Source organism: Trematomus bernacchii, unplaced genomic scaffold, assembly GCF_902827165.1.
Source record: "Trematomus bernacchii unplaced genomic scaffold, fTreBer1.1, whole genome shotgun sequence".
NCBI classification, from domain to species: Eukaryota; Metazoa; Chordata; class Actinopteri; order Perciformes; family Nototheniidae; genus Trematomus; species Trematomus bernacchii.
Window position 1 is genome coordinate 1,017,575 of NW_022987784.1, and position 20,901 is coordinate 1,038,475.

Consider the following 20,901-nt stretch of genomic DNA (forward strand, 5'->3'; position numbering starts at 1 on the left):
AAGTCTCTAGCTGCGTTTTGGGTCACTGTTTGAGGCTTCTAAATGAACACTGTAAGTGTAAAAAATGATGGCTAAAAAGAACTGCAAACCGCATGTCAAAGCATCCAGGAGTCTGACCGTCATTTTAATTTTGTAAAGCAAGCTCTTGTTCTGTTTAATGTTTCCCGAAAAAAACGGACTAGTTTCATCTCAGTGTAATGCAATGCACTCGAAAACAAACAGGACACGGTTCTGTTTTTCAGCCCAGCAACTTAAAAAGGGACATTGTAAGTCGAAGCTACGTATCTACTGTACCAGGGAAGTTATTCCTGATTACACTGAAATCACTGCATGGATTGCTATAATGTTGTTGTGAAATTCAAGTTCTTATGCATTCTGGGAGCTTATTAGAGTTTAGAATTTGATCCTATCCATCCAAAGTAAAAATAATATACAGTAAACAATCACAGGTCAAATATGCCCCACTATCCAACATACAAAACTAGTCGCATGACATTGCACAATAAAAGCAACGGAAGTGTGTATTCAAATGTTGACAAGTTTTGACTGGAGGCTTGTACACACTGCAAGAATCGAAGCCCAAAGTATATCCTGTAAGAACAAGACAAATCCAGTTCTGACTGTAATGTACTGGCTTCCTAACTGTAGCATTTACTGTATGCTGGTTGCATTTTGGAGTGAGAGCAGTTTAACTGTTTCTAATGCATCCAAAGGTAGAATGGAGGTCAGCAACCACATAAAAAGCACAGTGTGTAATGAGATTAAGTACTGAATCCCAACATGTACAGCTCTTTTGAGCAGACAATATGAATCACTAAGTGAATGTTTGACTGCACCAAGACTATTTTCTGTCTTTTTATGCTCTAGAAATTGGCAGAAAGTCAAGAAACCGGGGCACAATTTGTTCTTTTCTTCCTATGGTTCTTTCTCAATCTTTTCATAAAGCAGCAGCACCCGGGCAGTTTCTCTCGCAGCAGGGCAGGAGGTCACGGATCTTACCCCATCCATTTGTCTGTGTGCACATGTGTCTTGTGATTGTGCTCATATTGGGGCCCATGCCTTGTGTAGTTTGTCATTCAAATTCTTGGCAGTAAAGCCAAAAATATCAAGAGGATTAACTGGATATTCTCACATTAGACACACATTTTAACCTTGCATATAATACCCATAAAATAACTCAATCACCACATGTTTTGGGGCACAAAGTTAAGGTAAATGTGGGTATATTTATATGTTTCTTTGCCTCTTGACTAAACACCATATGTTTGAAACACCCCTCCATGCCATCAATATCAGAGTACAGTGTGCAAGACAGGCATGCAGGGGCCACACAGACAAAAAGTCAATTTGTTCAGAGCTCTGCACAAAAGACGCCAGTTGCTCAGCAGAGAGAGGCCCCTACTTGAAGAGGACAGGCCGTGATGCATGTGTCTCCGCCTGCAATCCCTCCTGTGGCGCTGCAGTGGGTTTTCATTGTTTATCTCCTGCTAGCTTGTAAGAGGGGAACTAATTAAAAGCTGCCTGCAGGTGGCCCATGCAGGCTTTTACAGGTCTGAGAGGACACAAGAAGGAGGAGGAGGAGGAGGAGTGGGCGGAGAAGCTGGACACACCCAGCAGGAGGAAGGGCCGACTGCCTCAGGTCACAAGACGACAGATATTACGGATCTGGTGCTGCTAAAGAAAAACCAAAAGGAACTATTTGTGGGTACAGGCACAGAGAGCATGTAGAAAGATAGAGAGGACACATTCTCTGCAAACAGTTAAAAAGGGTCTTCCTCTTTTCTTCTGGCCTAAAAGGTGTTCTTGGAAACATAAAGTCATTTTCCAAGAGGTTGAATGTCCATCTGCTTTGTGGTGGATTTAAGAACCGCAGCCCGGCTATGGTTTCATATGATTTCATTCTACAGCTAACCAGTCAATCTTAGAAATCAACCACAAAATGAACTGTTCACACACTGTATCATGGCAATCTGAATCATAGCAAATCAAGCCTCATTTACACATGCCAAAGTAAACAAATAGTGAAGAAAGTGTTTACAGTTTGAAGGGAAAGAGGATGTTGATGGTAGGGGAACAAGTGTATGTTTTTTTTCTTCTATTTGAGATATTTTGATAAAATCCAACAAATCACCATGCGCTGGTTTAAACAAACAAACAAGGCAAAAATTCAGTTTTGTCTTCTCAGGGGGGAAAAGGAGCATGCTTGTGTGTGTTTATGTAGGTGTGTGTGTATGTTTTGGGTTCAGAAGAGCGAAGACATGATTGCGTGCGGACGCTGCCCTGCACCACTTCCTCTTCAGAAGCCCAGAGACGTCACAGCCAGCTGTATTGATGCCTCTCACACATGTCAACAAACACACACACACTGGGTGTTTCTCAATCGCGAGTACGCTTGCTTGGTAGCACATGTCTGCCGAGCATCTTGCTTTCAGAAGCGAGGCAAGAATACTTCCTGGCATTCGGAAAACAAAGAGTGGAACAGGCTAGCAAGTGTGCAGGTGTGCGTCATATGAGAGGCCCCGCCTTACATCTTCCGCCACAGATTTGGGGAAATTGGTCCGTGCGCAAAGCATTGTGGGGATTTTAAGACCGCGGAGTCTACTCATGTGCAGCCTCGATATTTCTCCAAACGGAGTACGCCGGGCTCGGTAGATTTCCAAGTATGCTGGAGATTGGAACAGTACTTCGGCGGCACTCGATGACGTAGTATGCTTGAAATAGTGGCTCTGAAGCAGCTTTACTCGCGATTGAGAAACACCCACAGGCTGATTTTGGGGATAGTGTGCTTCCACAGAGCCAAAAGAAACAAAGGAATGTTCCAGATAGTTCTGTCAAAAAAGTGATAGGGGAACCACAAACGTAGAATAAAGGCAGTTTGAACAAACACCAACTTTCACTGAAGAAAGTGCCAGCAAAACTCCCAATTCTATATCTAAAACAACAGTAAAACTGATTCAGGGTGTGTATGAATAACCTCAGGCAGTATGGGTGGATCTGGTGAACTCCAGGCCAAATGACATGCTGTCCTTGGTGGCGTGACACCAGGGGCTAAACAAACCAGGATGGCCCAAATCAGAGCCAGGCTCCTACAGCTGAGTGAAGAGTGACAGCAGCTATTCAACACCCAAAGGTCCAACACCCACATGCAAACACAAATGGTCAGACAAACATACAAAAAAAACAATAAATAAGACATCTACAAAAATGAACATTATGACCATGAGATCACACAGGCGGAATTTTCTTTTAAGGATTACCATTAAACTAATTTTAAAACAGGATATCGTTTGTAAGAATATCCGGATGATCGATACATTTGCTCAAGGGACGTTCATTTTGAACCGACTGGCAGAATGCTTTTTCTACTAATCATTTCATGCTGTTTTTTGCAAGGCTCCTTGAAAGTTGACTTTTCAGAGATACATTCACAAAATGATGATTTTATAGAATATGACGCATAGATGTAGATTTAACTTTGCAACAGTTTATAAAATATCTACTGCAAGCACAAGCTTTAAGATGTACAGCAGTAGCATGCATCATACAAGTGAATGCATAAGAAACAAATAATACTTGCTTGATACTTAAAAGCAAAAACCAGACTTCCAAAAGCGATTGGTTTCATAAAAAGAAAAAGGAAAGAGAGCCAAGGCATTCAAATATGAAGAACTGCAATCAAATGTTCCGGGAGTGGCGCTCATATCAAATTCAAAATGATTAATGGGAGTTTGAGTGGTGGGTAATGGTTTCTGTGATTTCTTTGGTATATCAAGGAGGACATTTTCCATGCTCTCCCTTTGACCAGCAGATAAGATCAGGGCAGACTGAAGGATGGAGGGGTAGAGAAAAGGGACAAAATAAAGAAGAAGGAAAGCAGGAGAGCCTGCACAGTGACTTGTGGAGAAAAGAGTCCTGGAGCAGAGCCACTTGGTCAAAGACTGCCAAGAGAGAGAAGAGGCGTTCGCTGCTCAAAACTCTTGTTTTACTGTAAAAATGGGTTTGTTATTGTTATTTTTACATTAACAAGTTATTATCCTAAAGATATTAGATATAACCCTAACTAGGGATGTCCCGATCCGATCACGTGATCGGGGATCGGAGCCGATCACGTGATTTTCACGTGATCGGGGATCGGGAGAAAAAAATCGGGGATCGGAATTTTTTTTTCTTTTTTTATAAAATATTTTTATACATTTTATTTAATGTTACAAAACAAAAATGACCATGTTCACGTCTTAAAGTCATCCTGAGGCCTTAGTTTTGGGTTAAAATGACACAACATCATGTATGTGTTGCTTCTTTTGGGCTTGTTTTCATAGACCTGGTTGCTTATTTCTCTCAAATCTGGCAACAGAGTGGGCGCAGTGTCTAATAGTAGCAGTAAGCTAACGAGAGGCTACGTTCAGCTGGTGACTCGGGAGTCGGGACAGAGAAAATGTCAGGAGTTTGGAAGTATTATAAAATTGAAAGCGAAGGCAGTGTAACAGCCAGATGCAATGTTTGCAAGGCGGAGGTTCCGCGTGGTGGAAAGAACAGAGCTACGTTCAACATGACCAATCTAATACAAACACCAACAACAACAACACGACAAGTACACAGCGGCCACTCAGGTAACGGCACTGAAACAACCGACACTTTCAGAGACTTTTAAAAGGAAAGAGAAACTACCCCAGAACAGTGAAAAGGCCAAAAAGATAACAGCCAAGATAGCTGAATTCATCGCGTTGGATGACCAGCCGTTATCTGTTACCTTTTTTTTTCTCTTAATGCATTGCATAAAGATCGGATCGGGAAAAATCGGTATCGGCAGATTGTCAAAATCAAATGATCGGAATCGGATCGGGAGCAAAAAAAGGTGATCGGGACATCCCTAACCCTAACCCAAACAACCCCATTGACACCTTAAGGGAGAACCCAGAAATATAACGTACTCTCTGTCGATAGAAATGAAAACATGGCAAATATATACACACACACTAAAAGCACATACAAAGGATAAACTGCAATATTAACCCTTCACTACACATGAGCTGTCACCTCAGGCGTTATGGATTCACCATCATCTGTATTAATGAAAGGGAACAACAAAACACTCACAACATCAACAACATGGCAGGCCCAAGTAGCATGTCATCTTTTTTTAAAGCCCATAATAAAGTGAAGCATCTAAACCTTCTGCATGTGGTCCTACAGTATAGGACTTGGCATTACCTGCCTGCTCAGTATAATCAGCTAATCTGTATGCAGTGAAGCTCCATGACTCGCTCCCAGTGGGAAAGAAACTACAGCAGTCTCCCACTCCTGGGATTAAGCCAAACAATTGTGTTGACTTGTTGTATGTGCAAAAGGATTTCCACTTCTGCTTCAATGTGAACACTTGTAGTAAATGTTGATAAGAGTTTACTTGGGAAATAAAATGTGGGAGCAATGTTTTGTTGATACTGGGGAAAAGGCAGAAGATGGTCGAGAAATAATGGGGAGTAAAGTGCTTTTAGGAGCATTTACTGACATGCTCAGTTCCAACACGTTAACAAAAGCAAATACATTCAGAATTACATTTTAGTTTCCGGGGTCAGAGGGAGGAAGGAACCTATTTGTATTTCAGCAGTAAACAGTGGCAAATTCTTAGTCCTATAAGCATCTGTTGACAAGCCATCCGGTACCTTAACATTTCCTACAACCTATTGAGAGGGATTTCTTTGACATTTCCCTCAAGTCTAAAAGGATAATCCCCTTTATAACTCTCTGTACCTGATACAGCCAAGGCCCTCGAGAAGTCTCTTTAACCCTCGAGAGAGTTAAACAAAACGACTTCATTTAGAGAGCAGCTAGAGGGGCTCTCTGCTCTGACAAAAGGCCTTTAGGTACTACCACAAGTAGGGAAATCACTGCTATATGTTCAAGAGAATGGAGGTCAGCGCAGGGTGATGGATCGGAGGGAAATTGGGGGCTGCAAAGAAGAGCAGCGGAGACATTTTCAGGGACTTACTGCAGTTTCACCACAGGCGGGGGAATGTCCTCCACCATGAAGTCCAGATCCTCGTTTAAGCTGTTGGCGCGGGAGATGTCGATGGAGGTGCTGTTATCATGTTCCTTCCTCACTGCAAAGGACAGAGATAACAGATTATAATTACAATACATTCATAGTTGGCCATGTAAACTTGGTACATGTTTAATTCTGTGTTTTTATTTATTATTTTGGATTGCAAAAGAAAAAGGGGGGATTGTTGCAGTTGCAGTGCATAACTAGATTACATGATAGAGGAATACATTTAAAAGTTACTTTCAATGATAGTTAAGGACAAAGGATAATGTTGGGGTCCAAGTACATCATATTTATTTGTGTGTATGAGAAGTACAAAAGTAAACAAAAAGGAAAAAGAAAGATACCTGGAGAGCCAGGGCAGCTCAGAGTGTAAGACGACCACGAGTGTAGAGGAGGGCCTGATTCACGCAGAAAGAATTAACAGGAGAGAGAAGGGGGGGAAAGAATAAAGGGAAGACAATTGAAACAAAAGGACTTCATAGTGTTGTTTTTTTCATTATTCAACCATTTGATGTAAAAGTTCTATATTTGAGAAGAGATTCTGTTATTTTAAGGTCCAATATTCTGTTGGAGAATATTAGGGATGCATATTTTGATATGAGGAAACAGAAAGTGCAGTCCTGCAGTTCAACAGTGCCGCTGACTGGCTGCTGGCACGGCTAAAAACAACAGCAAAGAACAACATGTGTAGCGGGGTCTTGACCTGCCGTCAGACTGTCAGCGGCCGAGTTTGACGAGTCTCTCCAGCGAACCACCAGGCCTCCATTGTGATAAAGAATGGAGAGGCAGAGCTGTATGAATGACCAGTCCAATTCAAGCAAAAATCCATTCAACCTCTCGCGTATTCCATCATCGAGTTTGTTTTAACATTGTCAAATCCGGAAGCAGAGAAAGAGATTGAGAGAGGGAGAGTAGAGGCAGGGAAGGAGAGAAAGAGAGTGGAGGAAGGGTAACCACCAGCCACCTTTAGCCTCAGCTTCAGTTCAATGAAGGAGACGTGAACTGGCTTATCGGCTACACAAACAGGATAAGGGTTTATTAACAATATGCAGTTTTATCTGGCCCATCAGTGCAAATGTGTTTAGCTGGGAGAGTACGAGCCAATGGCAGGAGAGAAAGAGAGGCAAACTAAGTGCAGAGAAAAAAAGGGACAGACAGAGAGAGACAGAGAGGGTGCTGCATTGAGAGATTCTCACAGACAGGGAGGAAGGTGGGGCCAGACAGATAAGTGGAGCGATAAGCCGGACACTGACTAAATCAAACAATGAGCAGTTTATTTCTGACCACTGGAGCTCCACAATGGCCGTTTATCAACTCCACAACCCCCCCCCCGCTCTATTTAGTGTCCCAGTCTGGGTCCCCGTGGTCCCCTAGGCTCCTGTCCAATCCTCTGGTCCTCGCCCATGGAGCTGGCAGGACACCCGGTAAAGAAAACAGGCCGGGTCAACCCAGGACCGAGTGTGAGTCTCTCTGCTTGGCTCTGGTTTGGTCCGGTTGGGGACAAAGGCCCAGCCAGCCAGTGAGTCTAATTAAAATACTGTCTGGGCCACATTGAAAAAGGCAGCCGAGCTAATGATTAACACAGAGGACTTTTTAATAGGAGAATGAGAAGTACTTAAACAGTAAAAGGGTGATTACATAATGCGCTATATTCTCAGCCTTTTTTTTACATACACGAATAATATATAAAAGAGTCTTAACTGCTTGTCACTTAATTTTGTGCACAGCGTATGCCTTGACATGCAAGATTATGTAAAGGAATTCTGAGGAAGCTACCATGCGACCAGAGTGCACTCAAATATTTGTAGACATCATCTCTGTGACAAAATGTCATAACCCATAATCCCTGGAAATCCCATTTAGTGCACATAATTGTGTGGATTTAGAAGGACTAAACATTCTGAACATTCCGGTCTTTCCTGCAAAGAAAGGCGGAAATATTATTAATATGAGACTGCAACACGGCTGAAGTACACAACTATGATATGTCCTCTGAACATATGAAGTCAACAATCCCTATCAGTTCCTGCTTTGCAACACAACTGTTTTTAAGGAGACTTTTATACTTGACATTATACATTTCTTTGACTGTTGCTAAGCACTCCATTTGATTTGTTTATTAAAGCGGATATAATCTATTTTTTTCTAATAATAGTGTATGAAATTCTAAAATTAGAGAGATGCATCATCTGAATCAGCTTTACAAAGTTGTATAGTGACTTTCAGCTCATTGTTTATCCGTCTGGCTGACAACTTTACTGTTTATGTACACTCTTAATGCTCTTTGAGTGTTGTTTTGGGCCACAGCAGGCAGCTGTTTTCAGTCTAACAACCTACTGTTCACTATCTGTTCTGCACCAAAAAGAAGACAACCTCAGTTAACGACAAATACCTTGATATTTCCCACAGGAGTGAGTATAGGCAAAAAACAGAGATACAAGAAGAGAACATATTGGACTTGCATTCCCCAGGTGGACAGAAACCAAATTAATTTTAAAGTTGCTCTGTAAGCGGTGGATGTATAAATAAGCAGATGTTTGCCATATCAACTTCAAATATGACGATTTGTCTGCTGCATTCAAGTAAACAAAATAAATTGTCTTTTTATCCATATTTCCTTTTAAATGCTATACTTTAATTAGTTTACAAACAACCAAACCGCATGCAGCCTACTTTATATTAGCTGACTCATTAACCTAAATTAAACCAGAGTGCTATATAGGAAAATTGTTTTATAACTCAAACAAAAGTCATACGTGTGTCAGGCTTACATTACTCTTTGATTGTGGTTAAAACAAGATGTAAAAAAAGCATCACAGACACAGTTGTGCGGACAGTTGACGTTGCAGATGCCTGTTTTACGGCTGGATCTGAAGCAGAGATCATACAGTCTCCTGCTGTTTCAACTCCACACATCATCATTAGAGACAGCAGGCTGCCGGCTCTGGCTTCTTCACATGCTTTTATGTCATCCCACAGCATGGCCAAATCCCTTTTCCACTCCATAGTCTCAGCACGAGGGGTTCAGCATATTTTACTGCTTTGACTACTATCTAACCAGTTTGTTGTGATTGCTTTTTCCCCCATTTAAATGCAAGACATATGTTTTCTTTCATTATCTAAGATCCTCTCAATTAAGCAGGAAACAACATTTCCTCTCATAAGTGGTTGCTCTTCTAGAGATCGTCTGCCTTTATGTCAAGTTAATGTCACTACAGCTCCTTTTAATGATGGCACGCTTTGACAAGGAAAAACTCATAAAGTGCATTTATTAACCTGGAGTCTGGGTCAATTCATTTGGAGAGGATAGCTTTGAAGACAGGAAGTAAAACCCACTGCACGCAGCTATCGATCTCATAATGTGTAGAGGCCTGCATTGAAAAAATGAAATCTATTGTTATGTCCAAGTGCTGGCATCAAGTACGAACCACAATAATCTGTAATGATCTAAAAAAAAACACACCCAATTTAGGGTTTGGCATGTTTGAGTGCAGCAATACCGGTAATCCGCACGTAGTATAACAAATAATTCCCACTTGTAACCTTGACAAGAGCCTATTTTAAAGTTTTTCCACTTAAGCCCAGTGTGAGTGTCTGTGGAAAGCAGAGGGGACAAGAGAAGCAGTAAAGAGCTTGTAACCATGACCTCTAATCACCACTGAGGGTGTAATGGCTTCCATCTGGCCTGCTGATGACACCTGGCAGCCATCTTGGCCTTAAGAGGATCAGAATAGGACCTCGGTTTACTGTGTGAAAATGAGAAACCAGCACTCGTCCCATAATGTGTAAAGATCTTCAGTGTTTGTATGAACTGAGAGAAACAAACTGCAATCTTTTACAAAAGACTAAGCTCCAAAAACCATGTCCAAAGAGGTTGTCTATTCTGCAACGACTATGCACAAAGACAATATCACAATGATAGGAACTTCAATAGGACATCCATAGGACTGGCTCTGTAAGCATGTACTTGTGCTTTTATTTACACCCATATATAGCATGTCTGAGAGAGTTTTAGCCAATAGTGTACAAAAATAATGACTACCTTCTGTCAACGCCAGATCTGCTCGCATATGTCTTACCGATATAAACCTCCACATAAAACATAATAATGAGATGATTCAGTTATTAGGATTTAGCATGACATGTAGTCACGCAGCAGCAGCCGCAGCACTGAGTGAAGTGTGAACGCCTAAGTGACAGAGAAAAAAAACAATTCTCACATCCAGGTTTTGACGTCAAACTAGTGTAAATGTGTTAAAATAAGTGCATTATCAGATTTGTTTTTTACAGAGATTCACTATGAGAAACTCTTTTAAAGAGAAAGCTACAAGCTGAAGGCTAATACTTTCAAAGCAAATGCCATAAAAGTGTTATTCATCATGGAGTTGGAGCTTATTCTATTACAATATCCTGAATGCAAAAACACGTCACGTTTTTACTGAAATAATGGATTTCCAAGGCCTCGAAGGCCACATGACATAATTTAACAGCCCTTTACAAACGTTATTTCATCAAACCAAACTGTGTTAAGAGGATGAGAAAAAAAGTGAATTACTGTGGATAAAGCAGCAAAGATATCTTTAAAGCGTAATCAATGCAATTAAAAAAACACCTTCAAAAAACGTCCCATATAAAACTAAAACACGGCTTTTGAAGTGTTTGAAATAAAAGTGCCGTCATGAAGAGCTCCAAAATGAAGTCAGTTTATTCGAGGAGTAATAAAACAGGGCTCAGTGCTTTCATGGGTTATCATGGCGAGTTGGCTTGTCTGGGAGTTGTTGGGAACAAGGCAATATACAAAAGAGGTTACCCGATTTGATCTGAAAAACATGAAGAGTTGCTATGTGTGACAATAACTCATTGCAAGGTCAAGATTGAATTTCTAACCCCAGGAATTATATTTTATTTCTATCACAATTCAATAATTTGTTGTTTTGCTGATAATTATAAATGACTTTTGATTGTATGTGTGACATCTTCTTGAACTACCTCTCTTACATATGTATTTGTATATCCAACATGAATGGTATATATTAACCCTTAATACCTATTTGATATCAGTTTAAATACTGTACATTTCTTTATCCTAAGAGCAGAGCTTTTTTCCAGTGCATTACCTTCATTATTGTCTCTTTGCCGTCCCAGGAAATATGGGACGTCTTTCTTCTCCTCAGAGTCGTCAATATGATCGTAGGTGATCTGGGGGATCGATACAGCTTTATCTGTGGCAAGACCCATAGAGCCATTTCCTCTGGACTTCCTCCTCCTCTTGGTGCCCCTTCTCTGAAAGACAAAGGAAACGTTAACCCATTAATTAAACAAGTAGTGTGTTGTTGAACCAATTCTAAATCACATACAATAGTCTTCTAACTTCACGCAATCTCTCTGAAAATTAGTTCAAGCTATATCGTGTACATCCCAATAGCCAGTATTTGAGGCCAGGGCTCAGTCCTTCACTCGCCATTCAACTGGCAGTACAACAGACACCTAGACCTGTAGTTGGTGTGGTAACATTGTGGTGGTCCTGTAGTACTTACTGAGCTCATCCACCAATTGTTCACCAGCAAGCGTCTTTCACTGTTCTGTATCCAGTGCACTTTCACTAATCGAGGTAGGGTCCCTCTTTCCAGAGATGCACGTCATTTCACATTTGTATTTAGTTATTTTGCTGCGTTTTGTGTATTATCTGTGCAGACAGGCATGTCAGTGATTTTTTATTAGGTATCAACCGCCAACTCTACAAATATTTTAGAAATATATGGAATAGTATTACAGATTCATGGCCTGCAGCAAAACCTTTTATTTTAGACACCCTTGTTTATAGCTGAGAGCCTCCCGCATGGCTTTGCTTGCTAATGCTTTCAATTTCAATTTGTTTCTCTGAACGAGTGAACTAAGCCAACCAGCCATTATAGCAAAGGGATACAAAAAACGATGCTTAGCCAAACACAATGAAATTACAAATCACCTTTTTGTATTTTAGTTATAGGTCATTATCTCACAAAATGTGCTTGCACGCTGGTGACATCAGTGGTATGCGTTTAATCTCTTCTTAGCTCGATCATAGCTATGTGCTGTGTGAGTCAGTGAGTTTCTGAGGACATAAATAGTGCCTCCAGCCCACTCTTTAGACCCGCTGACCAACACTCACGTCATGGATGTGGAAACTCAATTATTTGGACTCAGTGGATCAGACATTGGCACTGACGAGAGGCCAGCAGTTCAATCCAAATACCCGAGGTTTGAATGACTCATTAGCAGAGCGGGTGAGAGAAGGAGGTGGTGGTGGTGGATGAAAGATAGAAGGGTATGAAGAAACTGTAACAAACACTGAGAGAAAAAGCATTGCGAACAAGAATGAGAAATAAATAGACAAGCCAAGAGAGGGGCAGAGGAAAAGAGACGGGAAGAGCAGGGAAGAAAAAGACAGTTTAAAAAGAGAAGAAACTGGACAGGAATCTTGAAAGCCAGAGAAAGGGGAGAGAGAGAGGAGAGTCAGCGGAGAAAGTCACATGCTGAAACAGAAAGGAGCGGAAGCAGCCTCCATTCTCCCCAATACATGTGGGTTCAATGCTACACAAAGATTTTTTTGTTGTTGTTCTGCTAGACAAAGGTTTACTCCCATGAGAAAGGCTGCGGTGACATCATCTCAACTGACTGAGTCTTTGTCCCGCGGACACAAAGGCCTCAAGTCATCCTGGTGGAGTCAGGCCTTCGGGGAAGAGGGGGGGTTCGCTGTGTGTATGTGTATTTGTGTGTGTCCTTCCACGTGTGTGTACGTTTGTGGGAACTTAACTTGCCCTTTTATGCTGTCTGGCCTATGCACAACATAGCTAATATTGTTGAGAAAGGTGAGCGGCACAATACGATGTGGGCCACGTATGCAAATCTGCTCTGCATGATGAGAGGCTGAGAAAAGCTCTTTTGTGGACTTCTTGATGTTCAGCTCCTCTCAAAGCATTATTTCACATGTTTACTTGAAAATCTCCTTTATGAGAGGTACGATATATATTAATTGCTAGTTCACAATGAAATGTCTACAGCTAAAATATTAATAAGGAGACGCATATGCGAATGAATGCAGTATATCTTATCCTGGTATCCTTTGGCTCAAGATGGCGCCGGGTTGTCTGGCAGGCCGTCCAAGCCTCTCTGCTTTAGTACTAGTGTTTGTTCTGTGTCTGTTTTGCTCAGTGACAAGGACCATAGACTCTCTGTTAGTCTACAACCGACACGAGCTGCTTACGATCAAGGAAAATGTGGGCTTTTTTGCGAAGTTTGGCCAGGGTGGACACACAAACTCCCCTCCCCCCCTTCTATCGGATGTACCTTAAACGTGCATGTCTGTTGTATCTCTAAGCTACTAGCTAAAGACTTTCTTGATGTTGTAGATGCTTTTAACTTCATACAACATGTCTCTGGCCCCACGCAAGAGCATGGGCACACATTAGACCTAGTCTTATCCCATGGTCTGCACATTTCAAATGTCAATGTGTGTGATGCAGCTTTATCAGATCACCTGCCTGTGCTATTTGATTTTATTCTGCCCTGTCATAGTCTTAAATCATGCGCTCCTGTCCGTCACGGTCGTATGATGAAACCTTCCACTGCTGCTAGTTTCTCCCCTGCATTTGTAAACTTAGCCCAGTCTGGTACTATGTCCTCTGACTCCCTGGACACTGAGCAATTAACCTCAGCCCTTTCTTTCTCCCCTTAAACTCATGCGCCCCAGAGCTAAATCTGAACCTTGGCTCAATGACGTCACTCATGCTGCCAGGCTGCCGGCAGGCTGAGCGCAGGTGGAAGAAGGACAAGCTTCATGTAACTCATGACATTTTAAAAGAGAGTTGGAGAAAGTATCAGAGCATTGTAAAGGCTGAAAAGATGAGTTACTTTTCTGATATTATTTCTAGGCATTTAAACAAACCTTGTGTTCTTTTTAAAACCATTGATGCTATGTTAAACTCTCCTTTATCCACTTGTATTGAAGCTTCAACTGAGGTGTGTGAAACATTTCTATAGACAAGATCTCCACTATTAGAGCCTGTATCTCACCACCCTCTTTTGACCCCTCCATTGACATCACATGCACGGCTGTCTTCTAGCAGTTTGGACCTGTGTCGTTGTCATCTCTCAGTGACATTGTTGCTAATGTCTCATCTTGTCCCACAGACCCAGTCCCTCCTTAACTTTTTAAAGAGATATGGGACACTATTGGATCTAATGTCCATACAATTATAAATAGCAGCCTAGAGTCCGGTTCTGTGCCAGTTTATTTCAAACAAGCGGTTGTGGCACCCCTGATAAAAAAAACAAATCTGGACACTTCTGTCTTCTCAAATTATATTATTATTATTCCTGTCCATTTTTTGTTTTTAAATCGCTTAATGGGCTGGCCCCTCAGTACATCTCCGACCTCCTAAAGGTGTACACCCCCTCAAGGGCTTTGAGGTCGGCTGATCAGCTGCTGCTAGTAGTCCCTAAAACCAAGAAAAAGACCAGGGAAGACCGAGCCTTCTCAGCGATAGCCCCCAGGCTCTGGAACGACCTGCCCCCCCATGTCAAATTGTCACCCACCCTCCAAACTTTTAAGTCCCGCCTAAAGACCCACCTCTTTTCCCTCGCTTTCGAGTCAGTTTGAGCTATGTTTTATCGATTTTTATGCTTTTATTGTCTGTCCATAGCCTTTTGGCGCATTTCCACCATGGCGCGGAGCGCGGTTTAAGCGTGCCGTGTCGTGCCGGGCCCGTTTTTGGTTGCGTTTCCACTATGCCTAGTTCCGGCCCGGGGCTACTTTTTCACCTTTTTTCTGGCCCGACAAAATCGAGGTTCTATCGGGGCCAACAAACAGGGCTGAGTCGGACTGAGTTTGCTAAACTAGAGAGAGAATTGCTGGCAAGGGGGCTACAACTACAACAAGATGAACGTATTTGACCGTGATTTAATTATAATACACGTTTCAAAATGATGCCGAAGTAACAACATACTGATACCGGTTAGTAAAAACCATGAATTAATGCTTTGACAAGTCTGCAGGCGAAAAACCTTTTAAAATGCGTGTTTTCTGAATGGCGATCGGCTAAGCTAACGCAGTATATGCTCCGACCGTCCACACTCACAACAACGGCCTATACAGACATAAATAAAGCAGCGACTGTATTCGCCATGACACAGGCAGTCTGTGGTGTGTACTTGTTTAACTTTTGTCTAGTTTCTGAACAGATATGAGGAGCTGTGAGCTCTGAGTGCTAACAGCTAACGGCTGATGTTGTTTTTCTGGGGTGCTCATTGAAGATGACGTCACGGCTCCGCCTACACTGCGTTACTATAGTTACTGCCCCAGCTACTAAACTGTAATGGAAACGCAGCATTAAAGTGAGCCGGGCCTAACAAGGCCTAACAAAACCGTACTAAGTCGAGAGAGGTCTGCGGTGGAAATGCGCCATTAGTGTACCTTGTATCTATTCTTATGTGTGCCTTTTATCTATTATTGTAATATTATATTTTATTATAATGTTATGTTTGCTGTGAAGTAAACCCTGTTTTTAATATGTGCTATAGAAATAAAGTGGATTGGATTGGATTGGATATATGATCTGGGTGCTATTTTTTTTTAGGTAGGGTTTCACCGTCATTGGATAGATCAACGTCACTGTATACATTTGTCATAACCCGGCTCATAGGGTTAGAAAAACAGGTAAGTACACAGTGTTAAGGGTAAAGTAATGCATTTATTATAATTAAATTGACAAACCAAGGGAAAGCTACCAACATGAGGTGTGTGTGTGAGCAGAATGTAGTGCAAGGTGTTTCATGCATAACCAAAGATAAGGCCAAACCAAACCCAAACAGTGGAAAAAAACCATATATATATATATATATATATATATAAAATATATAAAATAGTGTCCATGGTTGTACTTAAAGACGGGATGTCTTAGCCTATAGCAGCAACAAAGCAAAAAAAAGACGAAGCTGCCATCCATGGAGGACCTTTACTCCCAGCGGCTCAGGAAGAAAGCCCTCAGGATTATAAAAGACAACCATCACCCCAGCCACAAACTGTTCTGTCTGCTGCCGTCTGGCAGGCAGTACCGCAGCATCAGGACTAAAACCACCAGACTCAGGGACAGCTTCATCCGACAGGCAATAAGACTGTTAAACACCTGAACTGTTGAAACCACATCCCTAATATTCATCTGGCTGCTACTTAGAAATGATTTATCTATTTATCTAATATATCATATTCCAATAACTTGCATATAGACTCTTATTGCACTATTTCACTTTTTTAAACTATTTTTATTTTTGTATTACTATTTACTATTTACTTGCACTATATTTTTCTGTTTACCTGTTTTATTGTGTTGCACTGTTGGAGGAGCCTGTGACCTAAGATTTTCATCGTCATAACTAGACTGTAGCTATGTTCGTACGACAAAATAAAAAACCTTGAACCCTTGAACCTTTTATGTTATGGATATAGAGTTTCAAAAGGAAAGACTTGTCCAATCTTTTGTGAAAAGAAAGTTATCCTTTCTAAAAGCCATGAGCCACACAACACCTCTGGCTTTTAATATAAGGTAAACTGGAAAATTACCGTGAGGTTGAGCCTCCTGATGTTGGGGCTGATGCTGTCGGTTTCCACCGTGGTGACCACCTGTGGAGTTAGAACGTACATTTTCCATGTGACAGCACAGCCGTTTGGTTTCTCCGCTGCATAGCACCTCCAAAGTGTCTGAGAGGACGGGTGATAGCACAGAACAAGTGTTAGTGCGTATGCCGTGACCTACATAACATGCCATCATTGTCAGATTTTCCTCAATGTCCAAAAATGTTTACCTTGGACTACGGCAGTGATGTAGCAATATTAACCACTAATGTTTTCACATGTAACAAGCACTTTATTATGCTCTAACCTATGAAAGGCGCTGTACAATCGAAGTAAATCATATTCAACAATGCTTTAACCTTTATATCGGCAGTTCTATTATATCCATTGTTTAATCACACAAAAACATTTTTCACGGAGTGGATTTCTGCACAAGGTGTCTTTGTGTCACAAGTGTCTAGACCATCTGTTGTTGTGCCTCAGTGTGTTCGGGTAATTGTAATCCTTGTAATGGTTAGTTTTGGTACAACATAGCTGCTTGTTCGTCTACCGTTTCACACTTGGCAAGTAAGAGAGAGCTCACCTTTCCCATGGCTCAGTAAGAGATTGCAGACAACAAATACCGTTGCTCTTTAATCTCTTATCAGTTTCCAATGTTTCCTTTCACTAGCGAGATCATGAAAGTGCACGCTAGAACTTATAAAAACAATCAACTTGAGAATGTGTTGCCATGCCTATTGTACGACACAAACTGGAACATACAGTAAGGAACATGTGTCTGTTGGTAAATCATTGTGAACTGTGTCTGACATTGTTTTTAATGTATAGCTTGTTGATTACTACACTACATTATCTAAGGCTGAGATGCCTTATTTGAAAGCTAAAGTGTACCTGTATGAGGCAGGCTGCAGCGGGGATCTGTCTGTTGAAATGCTTCTGTCTCTGCTTCTGCTGGACCTTCAGGGCGAAGCCTGAGCCCAGGATACCCTACATCACAAAGAATACAGTTGCAAGAGAACATATTGGAATAATGTTGTAACATTTAGGATAGATGTTGGAAATATTAATGTAGAATCTCACAAATATAATCTATTGAAAACAAAGATGGAGACAAAAATTATCAACATTTGCTTCAACACAGATACTGTAGCACTGCTTGAGTCAAAATGTTGGAATAAGATTTTCCTACGGTTTTTCCATATTTCCTACTGATCATGAATTTTGTTTGATTCAGAGTGAAATGATATTTACAGCAGGCAGAGCGAAGAAGGAGATGGCGAAGACACTGAAGCAGGAAGCAATGGCCTTCCCTATCCACGTTTGAGGAATTTTGTCTCCGTAGCCGATTGTAGTGACAGTCACCTGAAGACAGAGAGTGGATTAAGTTTCTCTGACATCTTTTAAAACGATCATCAGACAGAATGCAAGAGAGACATTCAATAATACATTAAAGTACCCTGCCCTTTACAGGTGATGTTGAAACTAGAGGGTGCCTGTTCATTATCCTGCCTTAACCCTAGATGAACCTTACTGAGGCCTGTCCGCTCTAAGAGTATGAAGTGTTATTCATTCATTTACCACTTTTTCATGCTGAATGACTTTTTTCCCCAAGACATTTATGAGCACATCTGTGGTTAACATAAGATTTAAAGTCGTGCTTTGGCATGATTCTTTGTGGAGAATCTACATTTTACAGATTTGTCCATTCAATAAAATGTATAAATGTAATTCGACTAAGAATTACATCAAACTTAATTCAGAGATATATAAAAATTCTCTCCTGTATTGAACTACCGACGTAATGAGATGTCAGTGAATGCACAGCTCTCGAAGCGTTACCACAGCAGTCTATAACACAAGATAATAAAGAGAAAGTTCATCAGCAGTTCTGGCCTCGCTCCACCACCGTCAGCGAGGGCGGGGCGTTTGAGGCTCTTGCTCCTCAAAGGGAATAAGATTCCCAACCGCTTATCCTCAGTGAGTGTAGGAATGTGCCGGGTTGAGGGGGGAAAACAAATACCTCTTGCATTTGCATGTACACCCACTCTGAAAGCCGAGCCAATTCTGACACATTCAGAAGACTCTTGGCTTACCTCGGTGTCTATGGAGTATCGCCGCGTGAGCCGCTGTTGTGCGCTCACACAAAGCGGCTGATGTAAGGTGAGATACTTAAAAGGGCTTTGGGAGTAAAAAAGAAGGAGTAAGGGCGGGAAGGGCTGGATGTAAATTGGGGGCGGGTGGAGAGCTGGGGGATTTAATCCCTCATCCACAAATCCGATGACTAAACAATGTCCTCCTGACCATCAGAGTGGAATGGTCTACTCAACAACACCCCTCTCATTCAGGAAGAAAGGGTGTGTGGCAGAAACCTCCTCATGTCTAAACAAAGGTCACAGACCTGGTCTTTGAATGTGTTTAAGAGTGTATGTGCACTTATTTATGCATGCATGTTTATAAATGTATGGATGAATGTTTTACTGTATGTGTGATAACGTGTAATTTGGTTAAAACTACAAAATGGCGAGGTTATTACTATCAGCTCCAGTGGTGGAACATTTACTCAAGAAGTGCAAATTGAAGTATTTGTACTTAACTTGAGTATTTTACTTTCCTGCCAATTTATAATTAGACTCTATTACAACTCAAAGCTAAATATTGAACTTTTTACCCAACTATATTTATTTAAATATATTGAAATGCGTCTTGTTATAAATTAAAGTACCCAACAGCTTGTACAAGAATAGCTTTTTGATAGATGAAGAGAAAGATAATTGGCTTCTATAAACATTTAAGTCATGTTTCAGATTTATTTTTTGAATCATGACCCGTCGGTCGATTTTGGTGAGACGTATTGGCCGTTTTGGCCTCGGAAAGCTAAGTTGTGTGTTGTCTGGTTTTGCCTTCGCTGCCGCGAGTTTAGGTCGCACAGTGATGATACTTATACCATTGGAATCTGTGGAGTTTGTTCAGATCCGAGGAAGTATAAAATATTTCTACCGTGAGTTATGTGCTAATTTACTTAGCACATAACTCACGGTAGAAATATTTTATACTTGTGTTTTGTTTCGGTAAAAATGGTTCATATCGTCAGTTAGCTGAGTTTCTTCCCGTTAAGTGGGTATGACACATTAATAGGTTGTTAAATGTTAAGAAGCCCTGAGACACAGTTTTGTGAACATTTAGTGAAAAGCCCCTGCTGGCGGGGGCTTAACAGGTTAATTTATACATTTAATACTGAATTTAGCTAATTATACTTAATTATTTACAGGTCTTAAACATTTAAAAAAAAGTCTTACATTTTGATAATCAGAATTTAAGGCCTTAAATATGATCCAAAAAATAAGAAAGGTCTTAAATATGATTTAGAAGGTCTTAAAAATGATCGGATTTGAAAGGTACTTCTGTGTTGCGATCACGTCTAAATATGTTTTGGGGAAATGTCCGGGCTGCAAAGTAACCAGTACGGTAATAGCCTTTCAGTTCCCCCTAACAATTTGTATTGAAATAAATCAACATGTTGACTTTGTTTACCCCGGACCCTTATCGGAGAACACCCAGCTAGCAACCAAGCTCCAGCTAGCGGCAGTCAGAAACTCAGGTATCTTCGAATCTAAATATGGGGAAGTGTAAGTTCAACCGTATTTGGTTGGAAAACATCGAATATGGTGCTTGGTTGAAACCAGTGGAGGGGAACGTGTTTGAAGCCCGCTGCACCTTTTGCAAAAAAACGGTTAAACTCGGAACATTGGGGGTAAAGGCTTTACAATCTCACGGTCAGTCAGAGAAACACAAGACCCAAATAAAAAATCAATGACATCTCTTCCATCTCTTCTGTTTTCGCCAATGCTTGGGGAGCATCAATTGTGTCCAATGTAGCGTTAGCTAGTGCAGCAGATCCCGCAACAACATATGCTGTTATGTTCAGTCATCGTTCTTATGTTGAACGTGAATACATTTACTTTGTAAGCAATTATAATAATAATAATAATAATCCTTATATTTATTATAGCGCTTTTTCAATGAATCTCAAAGCGCTTTACAAATACTCATTACACATACAGATCATACATACATGTAATGGTCATCTACTGTGGACAATACCCACAGGAGCAAGTTCAGGTGAAGTGTCTTGCCCAAGGACACAAATTATGGGACGTATTTCTTCTTTCATAGCAATTTTCCTTCATACTTTCTTGCCGTGAAATAGCTCTTAAATTATATTCAAAGTGGTCTTAAAAAGGTC

General features: G+C 41.0%; 1 protein-coding gene across 1 annotated transcript in view; it reads right to left on the minus strand.

The window, feature by feature from the left end:
* kcnq1.2 (potassium voltage-gated channel, KQT-like subfamily, member 1.2) overlaps window positions 1–20,901 on the minus strand; it is a 160,538-nt gene that overhangs the window by 115,986 nt on the left and 23,651 nt on the right. Inside the window, exons 7-12 of the mRNA XM_034149470.1 lie at window positions 17,910–18,020; window positions 17,550–17,645; window positions 16,647–16,784; window positions 11,164–11,329; window positions 6,391–6,444; window positions 5,990–6,101 (exon numbers count right to left, since the gene is read on the minus strand). Of these exons, the coding sequence (XP_034005361.1) occupies window positions 5,990–6,101; window positions 6,391–6,444; window positions 11,164–11,329; window positions 16,647–16,784; window positions 17,550–17,645; window positions 17,910–18,020 (677 nt within the window). The remainder of the gene's footprint in view (window positions 1–5,989; window positions 6,102–6,390; window positions 6,445–11,163; window positions 11,330–16,646; window positions 16,785–17,549; window positions 17,646–17,909; window positions 18,021–20,901) is intronic.